We start from the raw sequence: 24,799 nt of genomic DNA on the forward strand, positions 1-24,799 counted from the left end.
AGCCACGGAACCTGAGCTGCTCCCTGCAGGAGCGGGGAGGCTGCAAAGAGCTGCTTGGACCGGACGGTGGGGCGGGGCCTGAGGCAGGCAGCGCAGCCCAGAAAAGCCTGGTGCCGCCGCTAGCCCCTACCTGGAGCCAGCCTGGGCTCTGGGCAGCTGCCGCAGCCAGGCTGCAAACAACGGCACCGGGCTGCGCAGCCCCGTCGTGGGCTCCATACCAGCAGGTGCGCGTGCGCCTCAGAGCAAGGAGCGGGGGAGGGGTGCGCTGCCTCGGGCCCTACGCCCGCTGTCCGCTCTGAGGCGCTGCTGTGACAGCTCATGCTGGGCTCCGGAGCTCGGTACAGCTCTTTGTAGCCAGCCTGGGCTCTGGGTAGCTGTAGCAGGCAGGCTGCAAACTGCTGCAGTTGTCCAGAGCCCAGGCTGGCTACAGGTGGATCCAGCAGCGGCGCCAGGCTTTTCCCAGCGTTTGGTGGCAGTTGGGGAGAGCTGCGGCAAATACCGGGGTGGCAGCAGCCCCCCTCCCATCACTGCAGCCTTCCCCGAGTGCCGGGAAGAGCGCGGTGCTGCCGCCAGCCCCAGCCTGCAGCGGCAGCCTGCTCCTTCCCATGAACGGGGTCCTGCGTGGTGGGGCAATCCTCACAGTGCAGGAGGGAGTGGGGCAGCCCCTTGCCCCTACTATACTCCCTCCTGCATTGTGGGGGTCGCGGTCTGCGCCCCTTCCCTCCACCAAAGCCCAGGCAGGATAAAGAAAGAAACTTACCTGCCTGCGGCTGGGTCGGCGGGGAGTGCCGGGTATGTGTGTGCCCGCTTTCCCCCTCCTGCAGCCTGTGGCTGGCTTGTGGGGGGTGAGTGGCCAGATGCAAACCGAGTGGCAGCAGGGGGAGCGGCGGTGCCCCCTTGCTACGGGGGGTTTTGGCACCCGTGTACTCCCCCCCGCCCCCCCCATGTCTCACGTAACCTCACAGGCTGAGAAACTGTGGTCTAAGGACATGGGCAGACAAGGTTCTCTGGGGAGACGTGATATCTTTTATTCGACCAACTCAATAGTTGGAAAATTCAGAGATTTCATAGACATCAGGGCTGGAAGGGACCTTGGAAAATCATTGGGTCCAGCCCAGATGAAGTCAGCTAGGGTTGGTGACAGTCTATAAGAACATAAGGGGTGTGCCTCAGGATCTGGGGGAACGTCTGTTCAAAGGATCCCAGCAAGACAGGCATCCAAATGTTTCTTGAAAGTGTCCAGAGTAGGTGCTTGCACCACCTCTGTGGCCGCCTGTTCCAGGCGTAAAGAAGTTTTTCCTTACATCCAGCCTAAAATGGTCTTCCAGGAGTTTGTGACTGTTGACCTTTGTCTTCCCTTGGGGTGCCCTGGTCCTCCTGGATCCTGATGGAAAGGTGACCCAAAATTGTTCTGTTGCAAGCTTTCAGGCCCCAACACCCTTCTTCAGGCACAGGGAAGCAGGAGAGCAGTACTTTTTGAAGGGGGGTGGGGGATCCCGTTTGAAATCTCCGGGGATTATTGCGTGACCTTTGTTTTGCGCACCTAGCCCTGCAGGGCAGCCTGGAAAGGAGCCGGGGCTGGGATCCCCGCCCTCGCACAACGAGCTCAACCCGCAACACCTGCGGCTTTTCAGCGCCGTCGGCTCAACATGGGGGCGCGGGGAGGGCGGCGCGTGCCCTCGCTCCGCACCATGGAGGCGGTAGGTTTGCCGGGGGGAGACGCCCGTGGGGTTAGACATGAGCCCCTGCGGTCACACGTGCTGCTCTCTGTTACCTCAGCTTCCCTTTCCCCACCGGGCGGGCCCCGCAGGCTGCCGGCGCGGAGCTGGGCTCTCCTGCCCCCGGTGCAGCTGTGCGGCCCGGCCCGCGCCTCATTAAGGCTGCACGTGGGGCGCCCGGGCCCCGCGCCGTGGCCCGCGCCCCCAGGTGAGTGCGCTCCCGCGCGGCGAGGGGGGTTCTGCTGTGCTGCGCTGTGCTGCGTGCTTCGCTTCCCTCTCCGGGAGCCCTGGGTCTCTTCCTCCCCTTAGAGTGCTTTCCCCCCGGGCTGTGCCCTTCCTGCTCTTGCAGGAAAAAGGAGCTGGCTTCCCCTGCCTCTTCCCCAGAGCCCGGCCCCTGCTTTCTCCCTCCAGCGCCTCCTTTCCTAGCCCTTAATAGCTGAGAGAGGGGCTCCAGCTCCTCCTGCTCATCAGCTCATGTTGCTGCCCTGTGGCACTGTCCTCCAGGTCCCCTTAACCTCTCCCTCTCTCTCTCCCTCCAGCTCAATTTCTTTAGAGCAGCATTTTTTTTCTTCAAGCTGTGGGTCACGACTAGGGTGGCCAGCATCATGGGTGACTGGTCCAGATTGCCAATGGGGAGGGGTCCCCCCTGCTGCTGGTTGTCAGCCAGGGGGGCCCCCAGCAGCCAATCAGCAGCTAGACTAGAAGTGCACTTCCAGTTTCATGGCTGGTGCTTCCAGGGGATGCACATGCATCGCCAGTGGCCATCATGGAGGACAGTTCAATTGTTCTCCATCCTCTATTGATACGAAACTGGACGCCTTTGTGTCCTCTATTTTTCTGTTAAAGAGAAAGTTTGCAGATGCCTTTTAAAAATTTTGCCCCTGACCCTTTCATATATTCTCGTGTCCCACTTTTGGGTCGTGACCCAGAGCCTGAAAATTGCTTCAGTTTCTTGAAGCAAAAAATAGAGGACATAAAGTTGTCCGGTTCTCTATCAATAGAGGACAGAGTAGCAGAAAATCGGAATGTCCTCTGTGATGCCACCCTAAGCTCCTCCTGCTGATCAGCCTATGGGCAGCTTCTTGCTGCTGTGTGGCATGACATCACTGTCCTCTAGGCCCCCTTAATCTCTCCCTCTCTCGACCCCCTCCAGCTCAGTTTCTCTAGAGCATATTTCAGGCTCTGGGTCACGACCCAAAAGTAGAACACAAGAATATATGAAAGGGTCAGAGACAAAGTTTTTAAAAATGGATCTGCAAACTTTAAAAAATGGAGTCTCTTCTAAAGGAGAAAAATGTGGGAGACTGTTAGTCTTCCCTTGCAGGCTGGCTGAGTTCAAGGGGCTGCTTGGGGGGGACCCCTATGCCCCACGTTGGGGACCTGGAGATGGGGCAGCAGATCTGGAGTGAGGTCAGGACTAGGCATTTATATTTACAAATGGGTCCTGGTACAAAAAATGTTGAGAATCATTGCTCTAGAGAACTTCCCTGTGCTTTTGTGTGTGGTCAAACAACACTGGAATTTCTTGGTGTCCAGAAAAGACTGTCTTCAGAAATAAAAGTACTTCCCTCTCTTTTCTCTGCTTTTCCTCCTCCAAATATTGCCTGAAGCACAAGAAACAAGCCTCATGCTGTGTCCTGGAAGCCAAGACTCTGGCCTTGCCAGGCAAATTGATTTCCAGAGAGGTAGTTAGCCCTGCTAGTCTGAAGCCAGTCAGAAGGCAGGGTAGATGTACAGCTTTCTAGACAAACTAAAAAGTTATAGGTATGAATACAAACATAAATCATTAGAAATCTAACTAGATATGCATCTTCATAGGTGAACTTGGTTTACAGAACTGAGGGTCCTTGTAAATGCTTCTGTCCTTATTTAAAACCTAGGGTTTCAATTCAGGAGTTCCAGATTGTCTAGGAGAGGCTCACTTCAGGAGCCCCAGGGATACAAATACAATTATGATGGGAGAGTGGGGGGAGGCATTGAAGGCACAGCCAGAAAACAGACATGTGAGTTTCTGCAATTAAACTTCTTTTCTTTGGGGACTGGCAAAAGAGCCAGGGGTTCTCTCTCCTTTCTAAGTAACCTCATAATCAAAAGAGACTTTGGTCCCCAAATGAACTTTACTTTTTGTGTAGAAATGAGTGCCACCTTTATTTTTATCTTTATTTTTATGTTTAAAGGAGAAAGAAAGTCCAGAGGGAAGCAGTGACTTAAATGGAAACATGGCAGCCAGAACAGAATACTATGTAAATAACTTCTTAATCTGCAAACTGTTACTTTCTTGTATGTTAATAATGGATGTTGTTAATCTTGTGTACATATATCTATTTAAATAATACTCATATAATTTGTGTATGTGCACATGAAATGAATAAGCAATATGATACTCCATTTCTGCCAGCATTACATGTAATGATGCAACTGAATATGTAGTGAGAGCAATGAAAGGAGGCTGTTTGACCTGAACTGCCATTCAGTCCGTTAACGACATAAGTTCAGGGGTCCTATGTAGGCATAATATAAGGATTTGGGCTTACAATGGGAAACAATGTTCCTGACAAGTGAATCTCAAAGGTAATTGGCAGGACAGATAAACACTTGATCTGAGCTTAGAAGAGGCTGAAAAGTGATGTAAGGTGTAAAACGAGTTAATAGATTTTAACTGCATCTTTTGTTGGCAAATGCTCAGATAGGTTAAAGGGAGTTGTGGAGTAAAAAATATATTTATGAAATGGCTTGAGCTGGAGGAAATGAGTTGGTCACCCTTTGGACATCCAGCCACTTTTAAGGTGTCTTGTGCAGTGTGCCCTAATTCATTATTTATGAAAAAATTAGTCCCAATTCTTTTCAAACTTTTTAAAACTAATTTTCAAGTAGCAGGTACCAAAAGAAGCAGTGAGATAAAACAGAATCCCTTCATTCTCATTAGGGGTTTTGCTTAAAACAAGCACTGCCAACCCCCCCCCCCCCAATTTTTGTGGTGCCAGTGAGAGAGTTCAGTCACACTGTCTTTGGGGAACAGTAATTGTGCTTCATGTTTTGTTGGGTTTTTTTTTTCAGCTTGAATCGCTCATAACTGATGTTTTTAAGGGAAAAGGATTTCAGAAAATAAGTGAGCTCTTACAAGAAAAAGAAATTTGTCCTCCTCAAAAATTTAGTAAACAACTGTTTAATCAACTTGACAAAGTGTTAAAAAAGGCAAGTAATGTAATACATGCTGAAATCAGCTTGAGGCATGGGTTAAATAATTACCATTCTAAATAAGTTTATTATTGACATTCTGATGAAAAATGTTTCATAGGAGTTGGACAGGAATGAATTTCAAAATGTATCAGTGCTGTTGAAATGCATTCAGCTGTACTTTAAGAGTGATCCACAAGAAGGTGCAAGCTTACTTATTCAGCAGGGATTGATACCAAAGATAAGTATACAGTTTGCTCAGATGGAAGAGTATTTTTCAGAATTTTTTTTTAAAGAAAAAAAGCCACTAAAATATGATTTGCTATTGAAATGAAACTGCAGGGCTATTTTTTTTCTTTGTTAACATATTGACTGAACTAAAATAACAGACTAGTTGGTGAATTGGTCTACATGAAATGTAACAGTCAACCACAAATCTTTCATTGCTTAGACACATGTAGAAATACATGGTTGGCATAATAAAACTTAACAAACGGCAGACTAGCTCTAAAAGATTTTAATAAACAAGAGCATTAGTTAGAATAGAATGTAAGTTCAGTCCATAAAATAAAGCTTTGAAATTGGGTTTAAATAGTACAACAAAAATAGCAAAATTTATGTTGGAAAAATCTTCCTTCTTCGGGTTGGCCGATATGCTGTCTTTGAGGATACTTGTTACACAGGAATACTGTAGAAATAAAATTAGGGTCCCGTCCTGCATCTGGCAATGTTGATTTTAATGGCTCTGCTTGTATAGTGAGAATGCGTGCACAAAAATGCTCAGCTGCTATTTGGTGAGAATTATGTGGAAGAATTGGTAGCACGGAGATGGTTAATAGTGCTGTGCCATGGAAGTCTCTCCAGTCCCATGTTTTCTAATACCATTTTATAAGTTTGCTGTTGAGGAATATAAATACTGATCATTCATTTGCAAACAAATGTAACAAAACTTAGCTGCAAGCAATATGTACAACATACTCTGTTAGCTAGATCGAGGGAGATGCTCACAATCTTAGCAGAAATGGCTTCCTCCAACCTGTTTCTTCTTGGTTTTACAACATATAACCTACTATGGAAAGTTTTTTCCAAGCAGTTTCTGCACACCCCTTGCAGAATCTACAGAATCTGTATAGCTTTAGCTGCAGGGCATAGGTAGAGGCCATTTGGGGTGGGCACAGGGGAGGAAAAGCAATTTGTGCCTTGGCAGAAGCAACTTTTAAGCATCAGTTCAAGAAACTTTCACCAGAGTGAGCGACTGATATCCTAGGCTTGTCTGCCTGTTCTGCTGAGGAAGATTTATTTTATTTAATTCCATTCATATGATCAAGTGATCTCTTGGGCTAGGGACAGACAGTGAAAAAACCTGAGACCTGAATTGATTCAGTCTTTGCAAGTTTCTGTGAACTGCTTGGACTCAACCAATAAGAAAGTGAACTGAACTTTGCTTTTTAAAAGTGAAAGGCAGGCAAACCTCTGCAGTGGCCCATACATACTGGATGCCAAGGAGTGCTAGAACTCTCCTCCCAGCTTGGTGGCCAGTGCAGAGATCCCAGAGAAGCATGATTTCCTCAGCTGCATCCCCTCTTTAGCCTCTAGTCAGCCAAGGAGGTGGCGTGGAGGGAAGTACACCACCAGACCTCCAGCTAGGGCCTCCATAACCCTGGGGAAGGGGTGTAAGGAAGCCCCAGTGAGATGTTTCTCCCCCTCTCCCTGTGCCCAGAGCTGGTCCCTCTTGCCATGCCCCTTCCTCAGTCCCAGTCAGCTGAGGAGCAGGCCTGAGGGGAACTAGACCCCATCCAGGGTCTCCCCACTTCTTCCCTTCTCTCCCCGTTGCCAGAGCCTCCCCACCCCCAGTCACACCTCCTCCTCAGTTTGCGTTAGCTGAGGAGAGAGTATGGGGGTAAACCCTCCCCTCCACCTGGCACTGGACCCCCAGCTGGGGTCTCTCTGGTGTTGGGGAAAGGGGGAGGGAAACCCCAGCAGGGTGGTTTTCCTCCCCACAGGCAGAGCCAGAAGCTGGGCTGATCACCTGGCCCTAGCCTTTCCTTGGTCAGCTGAGGAGCAGGGGTGGGAATACCACCCTCCCCCCCCAGCTCTGGACCCCCAGCTGTGCTGGGTGAACAGGTGCAGGAGACCTCAGTAAGGGCTGTTTTTTCCCCCCCTCATGCCCTCAGCCAGCCTGTTGGATATACTGGGGAAGGGGCTGGGTGATAGGCTGGCTCCCAGCTGTGGGGAAGACTGCAGCAGGGGCTTTACTCCCCTGCCCAAGCCAGGAGCCAGCCAGATCACCCAGCTATGCCCCCTGCTTGGCTGGCAGGCTGGCTGAGGAGGGAGTGGGGTGGAAAAACAGCCCCCACTGTGGGCTTCTCACCCTTTGTGCTGGGCACAGCCTGGCTAGGGGTCCCAAGCCAGGTGTGGTGAGGGGAGAGGGAGGGAAGCCTGCAGTGGGGGCTTTCCTCTCCTGAGCTGGGTTGATTTTCCCAGCCAAGAAGTGGGTGAGGAAGAGAAATCAACCCTGCTCCTGACTGCTGGAGATGGAAAAGTCCCTGCTGGCAGCAGGAGGCAGGGCCAGCCCTGCTCCACTGGAGAGAGAGCACAGCCCAGGACTGCAGAGCATGCTGGGGGACCCTGATTTAACTTAAACCAGGAAGGGGTCTGGGACAGAAGTTCCATAAACTGGTATGATCCAAACTGGTTAGTCTGATACGACATTCAACCAGATTTATCTCAAATTTGCCTCGGCTATGTTGAACCTGGTTTATGTGCACTGTACTTATGTTCTGTTACAGGTTTAAACCAGTTTCTGATTGCTTAAATCAGGTTGTGTAACTTCTGTCCATAATTGGTGTTAACTTCCCCTGTCCTCTTTCAGTTTCCCTCTTATCAAGCTTGTGCTAACATACATATACTTAACTGTGTGTGTTTTGTGAGACTGACCTAGCTACTGATGCCTAACTTGGGTTCAAAAAATCTTCAAGGTTTGGTTGCAAGTAAACTTTCCGCGATTTTTATTAACTTTTAAAAACATTTTTTTTTTACATGGTATCTTGGTTTGAAAGAACAAGAGAATTCCTGATGCTCATAGAGCCAGCTCACAATAGTTCTCTGATGAAACTTGCTGAAGATTTCTTTGATTCTGCCTTGGTAAGCACGCTTAAAACACTAACTTAATATCTCTTCTGTAATAACAAATACATTGATACCTTTCTATTGTAAGAACTGGGAAGATTCCTGAGCCCAGTAAACTGAGCTACACTGGTTCAGTTATCTGCCTAGAGCACAGACTACATGCAGTGGTAGTATTTCAGAGACTAGATGTGTTGCAGCAGCCTAATTGCCAGCACTTTGCATTGCTGAAATGTGACTTAAGGACGTATGGAAAGAAATAAGAGTTTCAATAAGCTTGTGTGACCTGGATTCTCTGGCAACATTTGGGAGAGGTAGCATTATAGTTTTTTTTAGAATAGCAGCCATTTCTAATACCTATACATCTGTTTTTGTTATGTGTTAGAAATTTTAATTGCACACTTTCATATATTGGAGTACAACTGTAGGAAAGGTACTTTTTATTTTTATTTTTTTTTGGTGTTGACTCTTGGAGCTTGTGAATAGTTGATTTGTATAACTTTTCCTGTACACACAGGTATTATAGAAAAGATGACATTTTGTTTTACTGTACAACTCTATTGAGGTACATATTATTTATCACAACTGCAGGCAAAATAATCTTTACACCTCTGCATTGCTTGGTATTTAAGACACTCAAACACTGTGGATGGGGTATAGTAGGAATATATCCCCCAAAAGTTTTGGGGGGGAGGGTTGTGAGCAGCTCATGTGGTTGTGTATAGCATGTGTTTAATGTAGATTCTCTTCTCTTTCATCAGGTGATTTGCAAGTGTGACAATGAAGGTCAGTGACTTCCCCAGTATCATTAACCTAAACCATGTCTTAACAGCATTTTCCTTTATCATTTAAACAGGATTTTGTTCAGAGTTATTTCTGATTCCTTGCAGGAAGTTTTGAAATAACATACAAATAAGAATATTATTTAGTGATTCTTGGAAAGTTATCAAGGATGTCCAGCTTTTCTAGCATTGTATTAAAGTTTTGGTGTGTTAGGAACAGGTATTTCTCTTGTTGCAAGGGAAATGGTACTGTTCAAATGACTTTGCCTTGTGTAAAACACTGAAGTTTCCTATGTCTGAAGCTTTTTTTTCTTCATGGGCATAGGAAAAAGGATGAACTGTTAATTTCAGCTGAAATGGCTGGCATTATTTTATGATCATTTGTACCAGAATATAGGAATAGAGTTCTGGATTCATAAGACTCATTGGGTTGGGAAAGGGGTGGGAGTGGTACCTATGCATTAGTGAGATGCAAAACATGTGCTGTCTCCTCTGCTTTAAATTTAGCAGGGTATAAGAGGAATAAGCATGGCATTCTTTAGATCGGTGGTTCTCAACCATTTGCACCTTTCCCATGTATGTAAGGTCAAAAAATCCTGGTCCCACTGGTCGACGATCAACTGCTGGGGGACTCCCCCGCTCAAAGTGCACAAAAGTGAAACCGGAAGTCCCATGGTGGCGCTTCTGGTTTTGCTGCCATGACCTGAGTCCCACCTAGAGGACCTTTGCGTCCACCAGTGGGACACATTCCACCGGTTGAGAAACCCTTCTTTAGACTGTGCTTAGACTTGCTTTGTCTTTGTGTTTTTTAACTCTTGGTATAACTCTTTCCTCCCCAACTCGTGTACCAATAAGTGTCTTAACTGGGATAGCTTATCCCTGTACAGGGAGGTGAATATGCTGTGTTGGTAAACCCACCTTTCATACCTGCACTAGCATTAGGGGTGGCTATACTGCTTTAACAGTGCAGTCTGTTTCAAGTGATGCTGCTCTTGTTTGTCAGATGTAACAGTTTTACCTGTTATCCTAGGGAAGAAGCAATTGCTGGAGTCATTCTTACCTGATCTAGGACAGCTAGTGACAGAAGGTAACATAAGCTGTGCTGTGCGGCAGGAGGTAAGAGTCCCAGGAAAGAAAACAAATGCAGAAGTACATGAAGTCTTAAATAAATGCATTTTAAATGATTTGTTTCCCTTCTCCCTTGCTCTTAATCCCTGCAAAAAAAGGCTTTGAGAACTTTCAACTCTTTGCTGGACAGTGTACCACGGGAGGAAAGGAAAAAAATCCCTTTATCTGAAGAAATGTGTGCACTTACGTGAGTATCCCTTCTGTCTCCAACATTTAGTTGTTGGTATAGTCAAGTTTTAACCATCTGAGACCATAATCCTTATATAACTGTTCCACTAGTGCTTGGTAATGGAAGTCTTACATGGTGTAGAGGTATGGATAAAGTTCCAAACTTTTTCATTATAACTTAGAGAGAAGCCTTAAGTTGTGTGATTGTACTTTTTTCATCATTAAGGAGAGAAATAATGCAAATGATTGATATTTTTCTGTCTGTGTCTGAGTTAGATGAAAATGGAAGGAGAAAACTAATGTGTTTATGTTGTTTCAGGAAAGATCTTGCAAAAACAATTCTGGAAGTTGGTGGTAAGAAATATCTAGCTATTATTAATTTTCCAAATTGGATTTTTTTTTTCCCCCTTAGAATTTTGTTTTGTGAGTTTGTTATGCAGTTCTTTAACTTTTGGCTTTTTGGTGTATTAATGTTTGTGGAGGAGACTATAACTAAGATGTCTTTTAAGGAGAGAAAATAATTATGCCAACAAGCTAGTAATGATGATTTAATGTAAACACTGAAATAATTGATAGGGAAAGTCAAATTATAGTACTAACAGAATGATATAGATCAACTTCAGAAATATAGCATTTTTTTCTTGGATACACCAACAATTATCAGCCTCTAGTTTACATCTGTTTTGCCAGTCAATTGAAACCTGTCTGTTTTGTTGAACAAAACTATCAGACTTGAGAGTGAAAATAATTGTGGCTTTGACTCCTATTAAATATAGCTCTTCTTTTATTTTAGTTATCTTGCTGTAAAAAGTAGAACAGTAACTCAACCATAGTGATAAATTGTTTTTCCCTTTCTTTAGAAGACATCTTCAGATATTAATACACCTCATAGTTATATTTAATAACTGACTGAATAAAATACAACGTACTGGTTTGCAAAGAAACTTGTTTTTTCTCATTACTGTATCAAAACACTTCTTTCTAGGGGCAAAATTTAATGTATTGGGATAATATTTGTTAAGCCATTGTGTTAACCTTTTATTTTTTGAGGGATACTTCTATTTTTGTATTTTATCACATGTAGATTACGACCTTCAAGTTGCTCTTTCAGAAGCACTGTGTAGGTTGATGACAAAGAAATGGAGGGATGACCTTGTTCACCACTGGTTTGACGATAATTATCTTGCTGAGGCTTTCAAGGAGATAAAGGATCGAGAATTTGAGACGGTAAGGGTCCTTTATTTTGAAAGCCAAAAAAACATAGTTCTTCATAGGGGCTAGTTTCATCTGGGCTTCGAGTCAACATTTCTTGGCAATGGTAAACATAAGCTTAATGCTCTTGAAAGATATTTGGTTCAAAAATACTCTGACTAACTATATTAATGCAAGGAATGGCAGTATTGCATTTAAGCTAGAACATCTAAGATGTTACTATTTTAGTTTAAGATATTTGATAGTTTAGACTTATTTTAAAATATACATACTATTTAAAATTCTTCAGCTGGAAGAGGAAGATAAAGCACACTTTCCCTGCCCATCCCACACCATAGACTATTCAAACTTGCAAGAATCTGGTCCTAAATAGGGCTACATGATGAAAGATAGATGCTTAAACTAGTGATTCTCAAGCTTTTTTGTACCTGGACACATTTGTAAACTCAGTAAAATCAGTGGCTGGTCCTGACGCAGTAACTAGTTTTAAGCAAAAAACAGGCCCCTCAGCCCCATGGGGTATGGCGGGGGCGGGGACAAGTGGCTGGAGGAGGCGAGGGCAGCATGTCCCCCTACCGCCTGTCAGTTATTTCTCATATTGAAAGCACCATAGCTGGCATGGGGTTGGTGGTGGTGGTGGTGGTGGTGGCAGCAGCAATAAATCTCACTGCCCCACTCCTGCCCGTGCCAGTCTGGCTAGGCTGCAGCCCCGTATCCATTATGGGCATGACAATCTGGGAGGACATGTGCCCCACCCTCTAATGCATTGCCTATGCCACCATCCCCTGTTTTCCCCCCCACCCCAGCCCCATAGGTTTACCTGTTGGGAGCTGCTGGAGCTGCTCTCCACACTGCCCAGCTGCTACATGTATATGTGCCTGTGCACGTGGTGCCCCCCTGCCCTCCTTCCCTTCCCCCTTGCTCCAAGATGTCCCTTGCAGGCTGAAACACTGCCAGCCTGCAAGAGGAAACATGCACTTTCCCACATTTTTCTGTAATGGTTATGATGCACTTTTGGGTCGTGACCCACAGGTTGAGAAACACTGCCTTAAACTACCTATGGATTAAGATACAACTCAGCATGACTTAAGGATGGCAGTCCATCTTTTGTTTCCATGAGCATCTTCTCAAGCTCACAGCCAAACATTCCATCTTGTGCTCAAATTCCCTTTGCGTACTTCTACACTTACCATACCATTTTCTTTTATACAACATTCCCAAAAATAAAATATGCACCATGTTTTTTCTTCATTCTTCTCTTCAAAAACATCTTTCTGCATAGTAACTGACTGAGTAGCAGTAGCAAGGGAGCAGAATCTGCTCATTGCTTTGTAGCTTGTGTGCAGATTTTACTTTTACTTTTGCCCAGATAGGGCAGAAATGGCTCTAACGTGCGCACCAGTTTCCAGCAGTTGGTTTTGGAAAAGTGTGCATTTTGTATATGAGAATATATGGTATGTTTTTGGTTTGTAGAGCAGGTATGTATGTTCATCTGAGCTTTGCATTAACTAAAATGCTGTCTTCCTTCTGTTGTAACAGTCTTCTATTAGTGCATTCTTCCCTTATGAAGGAAGATAACTACCCTCCCTCTAACTTCACAGAATTGATGAACGCTGAAATTGTAAACATAAAACTTTATTTGCTTTGGCTGCTCAACTAGCTTGTCAGTCTAAGTAGCAGCCTGTGGAATTTCCCTGAAGCCCAGGGGCTTCTTGTCATTTAGTTGCATGTCATTTACTGTAGTAGTGGGATATGTAGTGCTTTTAGGAAACCTAGGGCACAGCTGCATATAAATTAGAACATTTCCTGCCTTCTACCATTTGATTTCAATGGAAGCTAAATTGAGAACCTACTGAAAGAATCTAAAAGATGCTTTTAATTGTTCTCGCTCTCTTTCCACCCCCTGCAGCACCCCTGCCACCTCCCCGCAAGTGTCATGGACTGTTTTGGGAGGCTTTAAAGGCTCCCATGTGAAATTCTAGTTGGTTTGTGATGATGCTAACCTGGGACTCAGTCCACCTCTGACAACTGCAATGCTGCTTTATCTGTTTCCAGCTACCTGTACTGTGTTCTCTAGCTCTGTTTTCTCTGTTCAAGTATAAGTGATAACTTATTTGTATAATAAGCTGTTTCTCTTAAAGGACTGCAGAAAATTTCTTAACCAACTAAATGACAGACTTGGGGATAAAAGACGGTGAGTTATGCATGGCTAATTCATAATATTTTATATCCCATGGGCCAGGAAGTGCAGTGATTTTCTTTTTTAGATGAGGGAAATATACAACTTTAAGGCTTAAATGGTGTGTAAATTGCAATATCCACATTAACAAGTAGCATATTCTTTGCAGATTCTGCTCTCTGCTCTTACTTTGATGGAAGTCAAAATCTTTAACATTCCCAAAGCCTAGCACTATTTATTTGAGAGCTTATCAACATTTAGAAAGGAAATTAGTTTTAAGGGACCAGTACAAGTAATCTAGCCATTGTTTCAACCCTGTGTTCAACAACCCAGATGCCACTACTGCTGCTTTTTATTTATTTATTTATTTATTTATTTATTGAAGAGCCAAGCAATTCATAAAATGCAGTACTAGAACAAATATATTGATGAATGATCAGCATCTAAATAGTTATCTCTCCTCTATTTTATTTTACTTTTGTTTAAAAATGAAATGGTAGTTTGCTACCTTTTTGACAGTTTTAAGGTGCTAACTTTTAAGACTGGCTTTGTAACTGTCAGTGGATCAGCTCTTTTCTAGAAAAAAAAATCAGTCCATAGACTAATGAATGCCAACCATGTAAAGCAGTTGTAGTTTTAAAGAATCTCGCCTTGGAAAAAAGGACAGGATGAACATAAAATAAGTATATGTTGCTTTCTTCCCCTGAATCTCCTGCAAGTGTATCTGATAGCTTGAAAACTGCTAGTTTTTTTGAAAAGCAAGGTTCTTGAGAGTTAACCTTCTTTCAAGGTTTTATTTTAAATACAGATTCAGTTTCTGACTTGTTGAGAAACAAATGAAGTTCAACTGTGTTTCTTTTTCAGAGTATATTCAGTTCCTTGTACACTTGCTGTTGCTGACATGGATGAGGTAACAGCTTTTTAAGTTATGATTTATGTTCCTTGCATTATTACTATATCAATCAATGTGGTTAGTTTGTCCATTTATCAAAATGAATTATCTCTGAGAACTTTTTACCCTGGATGTGCCAATTGCTCATACTGGTGTGATGAGGAATACCTATTTATGCTTACGTTTGCCAGACGACTGGAAAGTTGCCTTCCTTTACTGTCAGCCAGACAAGGTGAACAGGCCAACTGTCTCTTGAACAATTTGACCCTTTTGAGGGAATTCATGTAGCCATGTAGTTAAATTGCAGGAAAGTGATTAAAGAAAGAAAAAAGCTGACATTAGCCTTAGAGATTTTTAAAATGGCAGTCAAAAGAACTAGGTGTTCCCGCCTTTCCTGAAGAGTAGGTCCCAAGCTAGTTTATAAGCCATAAAGATTCATGTGAGGATCCATAGTTAATTTAATTCCGTAAGTGTACGATGGATACTGTACTCCTTAGAATATCGAGAGATCAGACTTGCATAATTGAATTTATAGCTGAAAACTTCCATCAGTTCTGTTTTTTAATAAGGTTAAAGAAATATATAGTGTCCTTCAAGCTTGTATAAAACAAATGATGTAAAGGTTTGCTTAAATGTTGAAATATTTTATTTTCCCGTTGATTAATGTACAGCAAATTTCTAGCTTTGTTGGTACCACAAGTCAATTACAGGCTTTCCAGGTATTGGAATGAATCTCATCTTTATAATAAGCAGAAACAAATATAATTGGTTATACCAAAGATCATGCATTACAGTGAAATGAAGTGTGCAGTTTGGGGAAAATGGAACCCTTTTGTTTTATTGCTTTTGGAAATAATCATAATGGCTTTTATACTTTAAGGTAAAGAAACCATCTGATGAAAAACTGGAGGAATTTTGGATTGATTTCAACCTTGGAAGTCAGAGTTTGACTTTCTATATAGATAGCCCTGAGGTAAAAATATTTTCTAGTTTTTCTTTGTAATTTTAACTAAAATAATTAAACAAAAATTACTCTTTGATACTTTGTTTTTGGTTTTTAAGGGTGCTCTTTGGGAATCTGTGCGCCTGTCAAAGGAGGCAGTTAGTAGTTACAACGTTAAAGGTAAGATCATGCAAAAAAAGTGTTCTCCTCATTGGCTTTATAACCAAAAGAAAATGTAGATATATTTATATACCTCAAACTGAACTTTTGTACATCCAACAGGATTGCAGTGTAAGTGCTGCCCACTGCTAATGTACTGCAATTTCAAGCATAACTTGGCTGGGCCTTTTAACTTCTAATCTTTTGAATGGATAAAGGGTTTTCTTATGATTTAGTGCAATATGATGGCAGAAATATAATTCTAGTCACTCTTGTGACAGCACAGTGTTATGTATAAGTGCATGCTTGAGCTCATCATGAACATCTGTTGGTCTCCCAACAATTCTGTTTAACTGCCATGGAAATCAGTGGCTTTGCCGGACTAATAATGGGCCCTAAAAGACATTTCTTGTGAGATCATCCTAACAGAGATCTTAACAAGAAATTACTACTGTGGGGCACAAACCCTGGCATGTACAACTTTAGAAGAGGAGTGTGCTTAACATGTGGCATGCCTGCCACAAATGTTGGCCTTTACTACTGTGACTATGCTGGCATATATGTGTTTTGACTCCATAGTGTGGTACAGGGGTAGCCAGCAGCAAATTAAGAACAGAAAGCAGAGCAGTCAGAGCATGGGGCAGGGAGCAGAAAGCAGCACAGCAGATGGGCAAGGGAGTGGGATCAGGTGGGGGGGGGGGGAGAGTTGTGGAGAGGGTGTAGGGCTAATTTGTGGCAGACCTGCAAAAGGTTTACCCCTGCTGATGTAGTGTGTACCAACAGAAGTCACTTTTTTTTGCCTATGCAGCTGTGCAGTCTTCCTGAAAGACCCAAGTTTAGGCCATAAAAAGCTCTCTTTCACTTGCATAGCTTTTCCTATGGCTATGTCAAGCAGGAGCTGAAGTCCTTTTCAAATGCACAGCTATGCCTGTTAGAGCTACCTTTTTAGTATAAACCAGGCCCTTGTGGTGGGGAAGGAAACTGCTCCAAGTGCAAACATAGCTGCAACAAGTGGTGGGCAAGGATAGTAAAGTGGTTCCAGTGGGTGTCTCTGGGCCTACATATAATGTAGAGCTTTGTATGGGCCAGCTCTCAGAAGTGGTTGATATACTTGAATATTGTGATAAAGGGAAGACAAAGGTTGTTCACGATCAAATTTTTCCAATGTAAAAACTGCCTACTGTTTTGAACGTATTGCACTGATTTTGCTTGCATAACAGACCTGTCTCATTCAGAAGCAGATTCTAATTGTCTTTCTTAACTAGAGGTTGATGGACAGAAGGAGGTGAAAATTCTCATGAAGCATCCTGCCACGGTCCATGGTAGAGAAGTAACAAAAATCAAACTAGTTTTCACCACCCAGTTTGATATTTTAAGTGTGTTAAAAAAAATTCTGGGAGAAGACAAAATGATGGCAAGTATTCAGGTTTTTTGCATGTTTGTAATGTTAAAACAACCTCATAACAACTGTATAGGCTGCCAGAAGTTTATGTGAAAAAATTAATGCATGCTGCCTTTTTGGTTCATGTGGGATTACATGAAAAAGGTGAGAGATTTCCAAAGTCTCTGGGGGTTTTTTTGGTTCTTTATTTCAGCCTTCTGTCACAGTATAAGGCATCAACCCAAATTAGCAACTCAATAAATATACAGTTGATATCTGTGCTGCTATGGTTTGTTTAAATGGGGGTTTTTTCCACCCTCTTCCAATCTGTGACTGCCTTTGTAGATGCTGTGGCCTATTAACAGGAAGGAAGATGCTTGTTGTGCCTCCAGACTTTATGTATAGTGCTCAAAGAGCTGATTTGAAGCTTAGAAGATGTGGGGAGTGAGGTCAAGTGAGATTAACAAAACCAATTTAGTTAATTTTTAAATTTAAATATTTAACTTCATCTTTGTTTTTCACTTTGAAGTACATGGATAAAACATCAGATTCTATTCAAACTATATTTGTGAACTAAAATACCAATAAGACTTTATGCTATGAGCTTATGAACTACAGAATGATATTATGGAATAGGGTGCAACATGCATACAGGGAAGGAGAAGCCTATGGGAGCTGTGAGAGCGCAATATTGAGATTAAAGTATAATTCAGGAAAACTACTGGCAGACTTTAAGCAAATGAAGTCCTCTGATAAATAGGGAAGAAAGGACAGGAGATGTGGTGTAGCAGGGAGGTTGCTTTTGAAGTATTTGAGATCCACACGTGTACAGTAGAACCCATAAAAGTACCTAGATAACTAAAGAAGATCTATACTTGCATGTGTTTTTTGTACTTGCAGCAAACTAGAGTATTAACAAGTATAGACTGGAGAAAATCACTGAGAGCTGTGTTGAGTGTGATGGCATTATTCACCGCTGTATTGCTAGGGCTATTTCTTGATGGACAATTTGGCTTTTGTGGATAATTTCTGACTTGTATATGTTTTTAAAGAGAAATCATTTTAAAATAACTTGTATCAACAGATAATTATGGGTCAAGAGGATCTTGTCAGTGAGGAGTCACAAACAAGACAAAATGGAACATGTGAGTTGATTTGGAGTTATTTTTAATTGTTGTCACTGGCAGAATTTTAGGAATTTTCCATAAAGGTAAACAAAAGAGCATTTGCAGCTATAAAAAGTTAAATTTTAAAGGTAAATTTCTAGGTTGCCTTTCGTTCCCCACAGTGCAAACTAAGATCCCATTGCTGAATACCTCCAGGTGTGTCAAAATTTCAGGAGCCCCAGGAAATAGGGAGATCAAAACTATAAGCAAGTTTTAACCAGTAAAATAGGTTTCCTGTTCACCAAAGATTTTGGGGTCCATAAGATTTAAACCTGAAGTTTTAGGATTGGGTTCAAAGTTTTCTATTCCCTCTGTAGGGACAGATTCAGTAAAACTGTGTCCCAGATGCCCAAGTTCTATTAAATCAATGGCTTCAAAGTTCCCCAAAGGCTCCTGAAAATTGTAACCCCGTATCTTCTACAAGTACTATTTTTTGTGCTTTATTTTATTTCCAGAGCTTCAGTATCTTCTTATGACTTTTTTTTTTTTTTTTTTAGGGTGCTCTTACCCTATAATTAATTCAATACTTTCAGCACTAGTGAGATGAACTTTTTAGATTTAAATCTTGGTCCCTGCCTTTGCAGTTGAAGAAAAAAATAGTTCTTTATGAAATGTTACATCTATGGGACAATTCCTTGAGTATTGAACTTGAGAACCAATACTCTTCTTGCACTTCACTGGACCCCCCACCTCTTTTGCGTGTTGGCATAGAAAGAAAAGGAATGTAAATAGTTTGCTGTTTGGTTTTGGGTTGTTTTTTTTTCCAAGTTTTTAAATCTTTCAAAGTTGGGGCTTGTCTTTGCTAGAAACTTGGTCATTATAAAAGCTACCTTGAAGCCATATTAACCAAGATGATGATGATGATGATGATGATGTAGTTAGAACTGCATAGAAAAATAGTTACTATATTTAACATTTGTCATTTGAAAGTTGAGTGAATCCCTGAGCTTCTGCAAAGTATGTAATGACCTGAGGATACTGTGCTAACTTTGGGTTTTCCTTGTTTACACTGATCATGGAGGTTCTTAAGATAACCCAGTTTTCTAATGCTGGTAAGCCTATGTTTTAACCTGTGTTCTGGAGGGTTAAAATGATGTTGCGAGATGCAGGAATATATAAGATAAAACAGAGACCAGTATTTTTACTGCATCCTCTTGGTGATTTTGAAGCTTCTGCAATGTTCCCTTTTGCTGCCATATGACCCCAACAACTTGAAAGCAGTTCCTCTTAGGCAGCACTTTCCTAGTGTGTACAGAATAAAAGTAAACTCCCACTTTCCCTCTTACTATCATGGTGCCTTGATGTTACCCAAGTGCATCAGTAGTGCCTAACACCCTGCACCACTGTTTTCTAGCTCCTGGAATCTGAGCCACTAGCTGCCTGTTACTTGGTAATGCCTTTGTTTAGTAGCCTGCTTCACTGCTACTAAAAACAGCTGGAACTGAAGTTTTGCATGTTCAGTGGAAACTCCATCTGACAGCAGACATGTGCTTGTAGACGGTCTATCTGGAGCATGCACATATGATGACCAGCACAGAATCATAGGGAAAAGCAGGGCTGGTAGTGACCTCCAATGGTCATCTAGTCCAAACCCCTGCCTGAGGAAGGATCATCCCTATCCAAACAATCCCATGCAGTCCATAACCTGAACTCTACATAAAACTATCAACTTGACACAACCCAGACATAACACCCTAACCTGCCACAAGTAAAGCAGGAGAACCATGGCAGCCAATGTGTTGCTTCTATAAGGTTGTTTAATATATGCTCGAGAGACCCCAGGCTTTGCTCCCTGGAAGAGCATTGGCACACCCCAGTCAACCTCAGCTGTGACCATAGCCAACACCAAATGCCTCTGAGGAAGGCTTAAAAACACCCTGACACGTGTAGCAGAAAGGTCGGGGCAAGGGCAACCAGAAAAGGCCAGAAGCATAGGATAGATTCATAATAGAGTATTAGGCATAACTATACCTAGATCATCCCTGACCAGTGACTATCCAATCTCTTCTTGAACACCTCCAGTGATAGAGAGTCCACAACTTTCATAGGCAGCCTTCCACTGCCTCACTGTTCTAAAAGTGAAGAAGTTTTTCTTGCTATCCAATTTAAACTTATATTTGCTGTAACTTCAAGCCATTGGTCTGTTGCCCCCTCTTTGCAGTGAGTGAAAAAAGGTGCTTCCCTCTTCTTTATGCCAGCCCTTTAGGTATTTGAAGACTGCAACCAAATCCCTGTGTAAGTGCCTTTTCCACTGGTGAAACATGCCTAGTTCCTTCAGCCTCTCCTCATGTGGCTTGGTTTTTAAAGCCCTTTATCAACCTCAATGCCTGCCTATAGACCCTCTCTAACTTTTCCCATATCCTTTTTAAAATGTGGAGCCCAGAAATGCACATGGTACTCTATATTGGGCCTAACCAGTGCTGAGTAGAGAGGCACTTTCACCTCATGTGTCTTGCACCTAATGCTTCTGTTGATGCATCCCAAAACAACATTTGACTTTTGTGCAGCATTGTCATACTGCAGACTCATTTTGAATCTGTCTATTGAGACTCCCAAGTCCTTTTTCTAGAGTGCTGCCATGCAGTCAGGTGTTACCCACTTTTTATTATTATTTGTGTGTTTTGATTATTCTTCCTGAGGTATATTTGTCTGCACTGAATTTCAACCTGTTAGCTCCAGCCCAGCTTTCCAATCTATTGAGATCCTTCTAAATTGCACTTGCTTCCTCCAACTTGCTTGAAGTCCTTCCCGGTTTTGTCATCTACAAACTTGCTTGAGAAGCTTTCTATACCAGCATCTGAATAAGTAATAAACACATTAAACAGCACCAGGCCCAGGACAGAACTCTGTGGAACTTTACTAGCTATGCTTAGAGTCCTTTCCCCCTGGACTGTGTGCTCTGTTGATGGATGGTTTTGATCACCATCTTCTATAGAACGTAGTTTAAAGATCTCCTTACCAGGTTAGTGAGATGATGCCCAAAGGTGCTGTTTCTCATTCTTGTTAGATGGATCCCATCTTTTGCTAGCAGTCATACTTGCAAGAACATCTGCCCATTGTCAAAGAAATTGAAGCTTTCATATAGACACCACCGTCTCAGCCATGCATTCACTTCCAGGATACAATGGCCTGAACCTTTGTCATTCATGGAAAGAATCTGTGAGAACACTTATGCTGCAAGTTCCTTAATTCTTCTGCCAAGAGCCTAGTAGTCATTGCTGATCTGCTTTATAGTCATTCCTGGCAAGACTTTCAGTGTTTACATGGACAAGTGGAGCAGGAAGGGGTAGTGGTTGTAAAGATGAATGAGCTTTGGTAGTCTCTGACGTTCTCAGTTCGGGCTCCAGCCAGGCAGCACACCTTTTGAGCCCCCAAATCTGGATGACAGATTGGTGCCTCTGTCTGCCCCGCAGAAGGGGTCACCCATCACCACCATTCTTCTCTTCCTTCTTGGTGCAGTGGGCTAGAACCCCTGTCCTTGAGGTCTTGCACTTCCTGTTCTCTAGGCAGCTGATTCTTGTGCCTCATGCCTGCAGATGTCATCCCCTCTGCCTCTTCCTCAGCAGCTCCACCACAGAGAACTTGAAAACAATTGCTGGCTTCAGTCCTGCTCCTCTTCAATTCTGGGGACCATCCTTCTTTGAGTAGTCACCTGTTGCCACTTCTCACTGGAGACACCTAAAGGGCAGTACCAGCCCCTCATAACACTTGTTCAAGTAATCTTCTTGTTTCCTGAAATGTAGCCTGGATAACTATGCTTCCATCCTTTGAAACTCTTCCTCCAGAGCACACACTAGCTTACATTTGGTGCAGATAAAGTGCTTCTGGCCCTCTGGGAGGAATGCAAACCACACATCCGAGTAAGTCACAACCACTGATCCAGACTCTGTTTGTACCTCCCTTTGGTTCCAGAAGGACACCAATGCTATAAGGAGAAAAAGAGGAGCAGGAGGGAGGGGGTGGGGGGGAACACACCACAAGAACCTGCATTTCTAACACCCACATCTAGGCCCTTGTACAGACCCACATGCATGTCCAGTCTCCTGCTCCCTAGTTCCCCCCACACTACAGTGTGTGTGTGTGTGTGTGTGTGTGTGTGTGTGTGTACACAGACACCGACACACCCGCGAGAGCGAGATCTATATATATGTGTGCATGTATAAAAATAAATAAAATATGATTTGTTCAGTTTAGAGGCATGATGTGGTGTAGTCCTGCTCATTCTGAAAGATGGTTTCCTATGTTGGAAGGGAAAGGCCTGTATGGCAATGTTTTTGAAATGCTCTCACTTGTACTATTATTTTACAGTAACAACGTGTGAATCCCCTTATCTACAGCAGACCAAAGATACTTCAAGCACTGAAAAAACAGATTCTTTATCAGACATCCTGGCATCTCAATATAGCGATCAGACAGGGACCCCACTTGCAGTAAGTTTGTGGGATTCTGTGGAGAAAGAATTCCTACTCTTTTTTTTTTTAATAGATGTAGTGGCCAACACTTAGAAACGTGCTTCTGTGACTTAATTCCTAAGGCACTGAGGCCTCTTAGAAAATTATACTTAGTCTTCTGAAATTGGGCACTTCTTGGAAAAGGCAATGCTATTCTCTCTAAACCTAAGCTCAAAAATATTTTGGGTATGTCCTACAGCTGCGCTGCTTTCCTTGTGCTCCTCAGGAGCCCTATTTTTTTTTGAGCCTGTTTCCTCAAAATGAAGTGGTGAAGCCACTGTCACTACTGTTCTTGATCTCAGTCTTGCATACTGGAAGTAAGTGGCAGGGTGCTCCCTGAGTAGGTTTATGCCTTGTTTGTGGCTTTGACATTAGCAGAGCTTGGAGCCAGTGGCTTGGGGCCTGGTTGAGGGAAACATCTGGGAAGGAGTGTAAACAGTCTGACTCCTGCTGAGTCTTCCTGTTCTCAGTGTGACTGAGTAGAACCATCATGCATCTACTTGCACAAGTTAATGTTTTCTTCCCATAAGATTTGAGCAATATTTATGAACAAATGTAAATATTTCTGTATTCTCTGTTAATAGTAATGTGATGCTAATGCATAAGCATGCTTGGTTCATGACTTCATTTCTCTGTTTAGCAGATATTTAGTTCAAGTGTAAGTACAAGCACAGCAAGTCAACAAACTGAGATGAGTGTTACTAACCATGTGCAAGGTCAGGCATGAATTCTTATACTTCATACATGAATGATATTTGTAAATGGTTTGCTTTTATAGTTTGCAAAAACAAAACTCTTTCAACAGCTCCAGAGACTGAAGCAGTAGTTTCCTTAATACCCTCTGCAAAGTTTAAAACTCCATCCCCAAGAATGAGTGATAAACCCAGGTAAGTGATTCTGAAGATTAAAGATCTCCTCTGAAGTGTTCACATTCTCTGAAGGCTTCTGTGCACTCCTTCATAAAATATTCTGAGACCAGTTGTTTCTAAATGAAAACTCCCCTTTACCACGTGAATTCAGAAGAGGAGGAAATGCTGCCTACATGTTATAGTAGAAAAACTATAATGCAGGACTCCTGGCTGCTGTTTGTACTCTTCCCTCCCCCTTCCCCTTTCACCTCTTCAAGGTGCTGGGCTGTGCTTCTCACCTCCTACATGCTGAATTGCAGCTGCATGCACACATGGGTACTATATTGGCCAAATTATCTGCCACATCAGACCGATTTTTCTGACATGATCAATTTTCTTTATGTCGGTGCCGATCTGGTATCGCACTGGTGTATTGGTGCACCTCTAGTCTGGAGTTGATGGAACTATTAATTTAATTGGGGGGGGGGTTCCCCCTCCTTCCCCCCCCATAAACACTTATGTTGGCTTCAAAACTAATAGTACTTTGGAAATGTTCTTTTTTTTCTTGTCCATAGTGAGTTACCTGTGGCAGAAGATCCTGATATTCAGGTTGTAAGAGAACTTTCTCCAAAGGTATGCTTTTGCAGGGTGGAGCGGAGCATGAGGAAACAGTACAGTTAACATATGTGGAAAGGAGGATGGGGAAATCCTCCTAAGTGATGCTTGCAGTTTTCACAGGAAAGCAATGAGTTCACGTTCTAATAATAATTACTTATAAGTAAAACTCTTTGATACGTTTGTGTGCAGCACCTAGCACAAAGTGGTCCATGGCCTGAGCTTCTAGGAATTATGAAGTAACTAATATTTTTCTCCATAGCTACTTTCTCCATTGTATTACAAATGTGAAAAGCTTTAAAAACAATCAAGTAACATTTCCATCATAAGTGCCTGATATCAGGCACCAAAAAACGTATTTAGGGACTTAGTAGCCTGATTCCTCACCTCTCCCACCTTTCTTTCTCCTTAAGAAAGATCATATAACTGCAGATCAGTGTGCAACTAAGGCATTTTAGGGACCCAGAAACAAGTGGCATTTGATTTTTGAAGTCGGTGTTTTAGATGTTTGCTTTAACAAGGGTCTTACCAGAAATGCCTGTGTCTGAAGACTTGTCTTTTTCAGGACAGGCTAGTTCAGGCCCACAGTTGAAACTCAGTTCAGTCTGTGCTTACCTTGGGAATAAATTTTTAAGGACATTAAGTGTTCTACCTTCTTTGCTGTTCATAGAATCATAGAAGTAGGGTGGGAAGGGACCTTTGTAGATCTTCAAGTCCGACCCCCTGCCTGGGCAGGAGATAAACTGGGCTCAAATGACTGCAGCCAGGTAGGTGTCAACCCTCTTCTTAAAGACCCCCAGGGTAGGAGCCAGCACCACTTCCCTTGGAAGTTGGTTCCAGATCCTAGCCACCCT

At 42.9% G+C, this 24,799-nt stretch overlaps 1 protein-coding gene across 1 annotated transcript in view; it reads left to right on the top strand.

Moving 5' to 3' along the window:
• The first annotated feature begins 1,818 nt into the window (after positions 1-1,818).
• The window catches only part of SYCP2L (synaptonemal complex protein 2 like), a 51,990-nt gene continuing 29,009 nt past the window's right edge, over positions 1,819-24,799 (top strand). Inside the window, exons 1-20 of the mRNA XM_019543223.1 lie at positions 1,819-1,926; positions 3,896-3,961; positions 4,776-4,913; positions 5,017-5,136; positions 7,935-8,039; positions 8,783-8,807; positions 9,834-9,919; positions 10,030-10,118; positions 10,419-10,453; positions 11,184-11,326; positions 13,453-13,505; positions 14,355-14,400; positions 15,263-15,355; positions 15,445-15,505; positions 16,750-16,898; positions 17,950-18,010; positions 22,340-22,461; positions 23,123-23,198; positions 23,288-23,369; positions 23,906-23,963. Coding sequence (XP_019398768.1) covers positions 3,938-3,961; positions 4,776-4,913; positions 5,017-5,136; positions 7,935-8,039; positions 8,783-8,807; positions 9,834-9,919; positions 10,030-10,118; positions 10,419-10,453; positions 11,184-11,326; positions 13,453-13,505; positions 14,355-14,400; positions 15,263-15,355; positions 15,445-15,505; positions 16,750-16,898; positions 17,950-18,010; positions 22,340-22,461; positions 23,123-23,198; positions 23,288-23,369; positions 23,906-23,963 — 1,566 coding nt within the window. The 5' untranslated portion in view covers positions 1,819-1,926; positions 3,896-3,937. The remainder of the gene's footprint in view (positions 1,927-3,895; positions 3,962-4,775; positions 4,914-5,016; positions 5,137-7,934; positions 8,040-8,782; positions 8,808-9,833; positions 9,920-10,029; positions 10,119-10,418; positions 10,454-11,183; positions 11,327-13,452; positions 13,506-14,354; positions 14,401-15,262; positions 15,356-15,444; positions 15,506-16,749; positions 16,899-17,949; positions 18,011-22,339; positions 22,462-23,122; positions 23,199-23,287; positions 23,370-23,905; positions 23,964-24,799) is intronic.

Source organism: Crocodylus porosus, unplaced genomic scaffold (assembly GCF_001723895.1).
Source record: "Crocodylus porosus isolate Cpor-Errol unplaced genomic scaffold, CroPor_comp1, whole genome shotgun sequence".
NCBI classification, from domain to species: Eukaryota; Metazoa; Chordata; order Crocodylia; family Crocodylidae; genus Crocodylus; species Crocodylus porosus.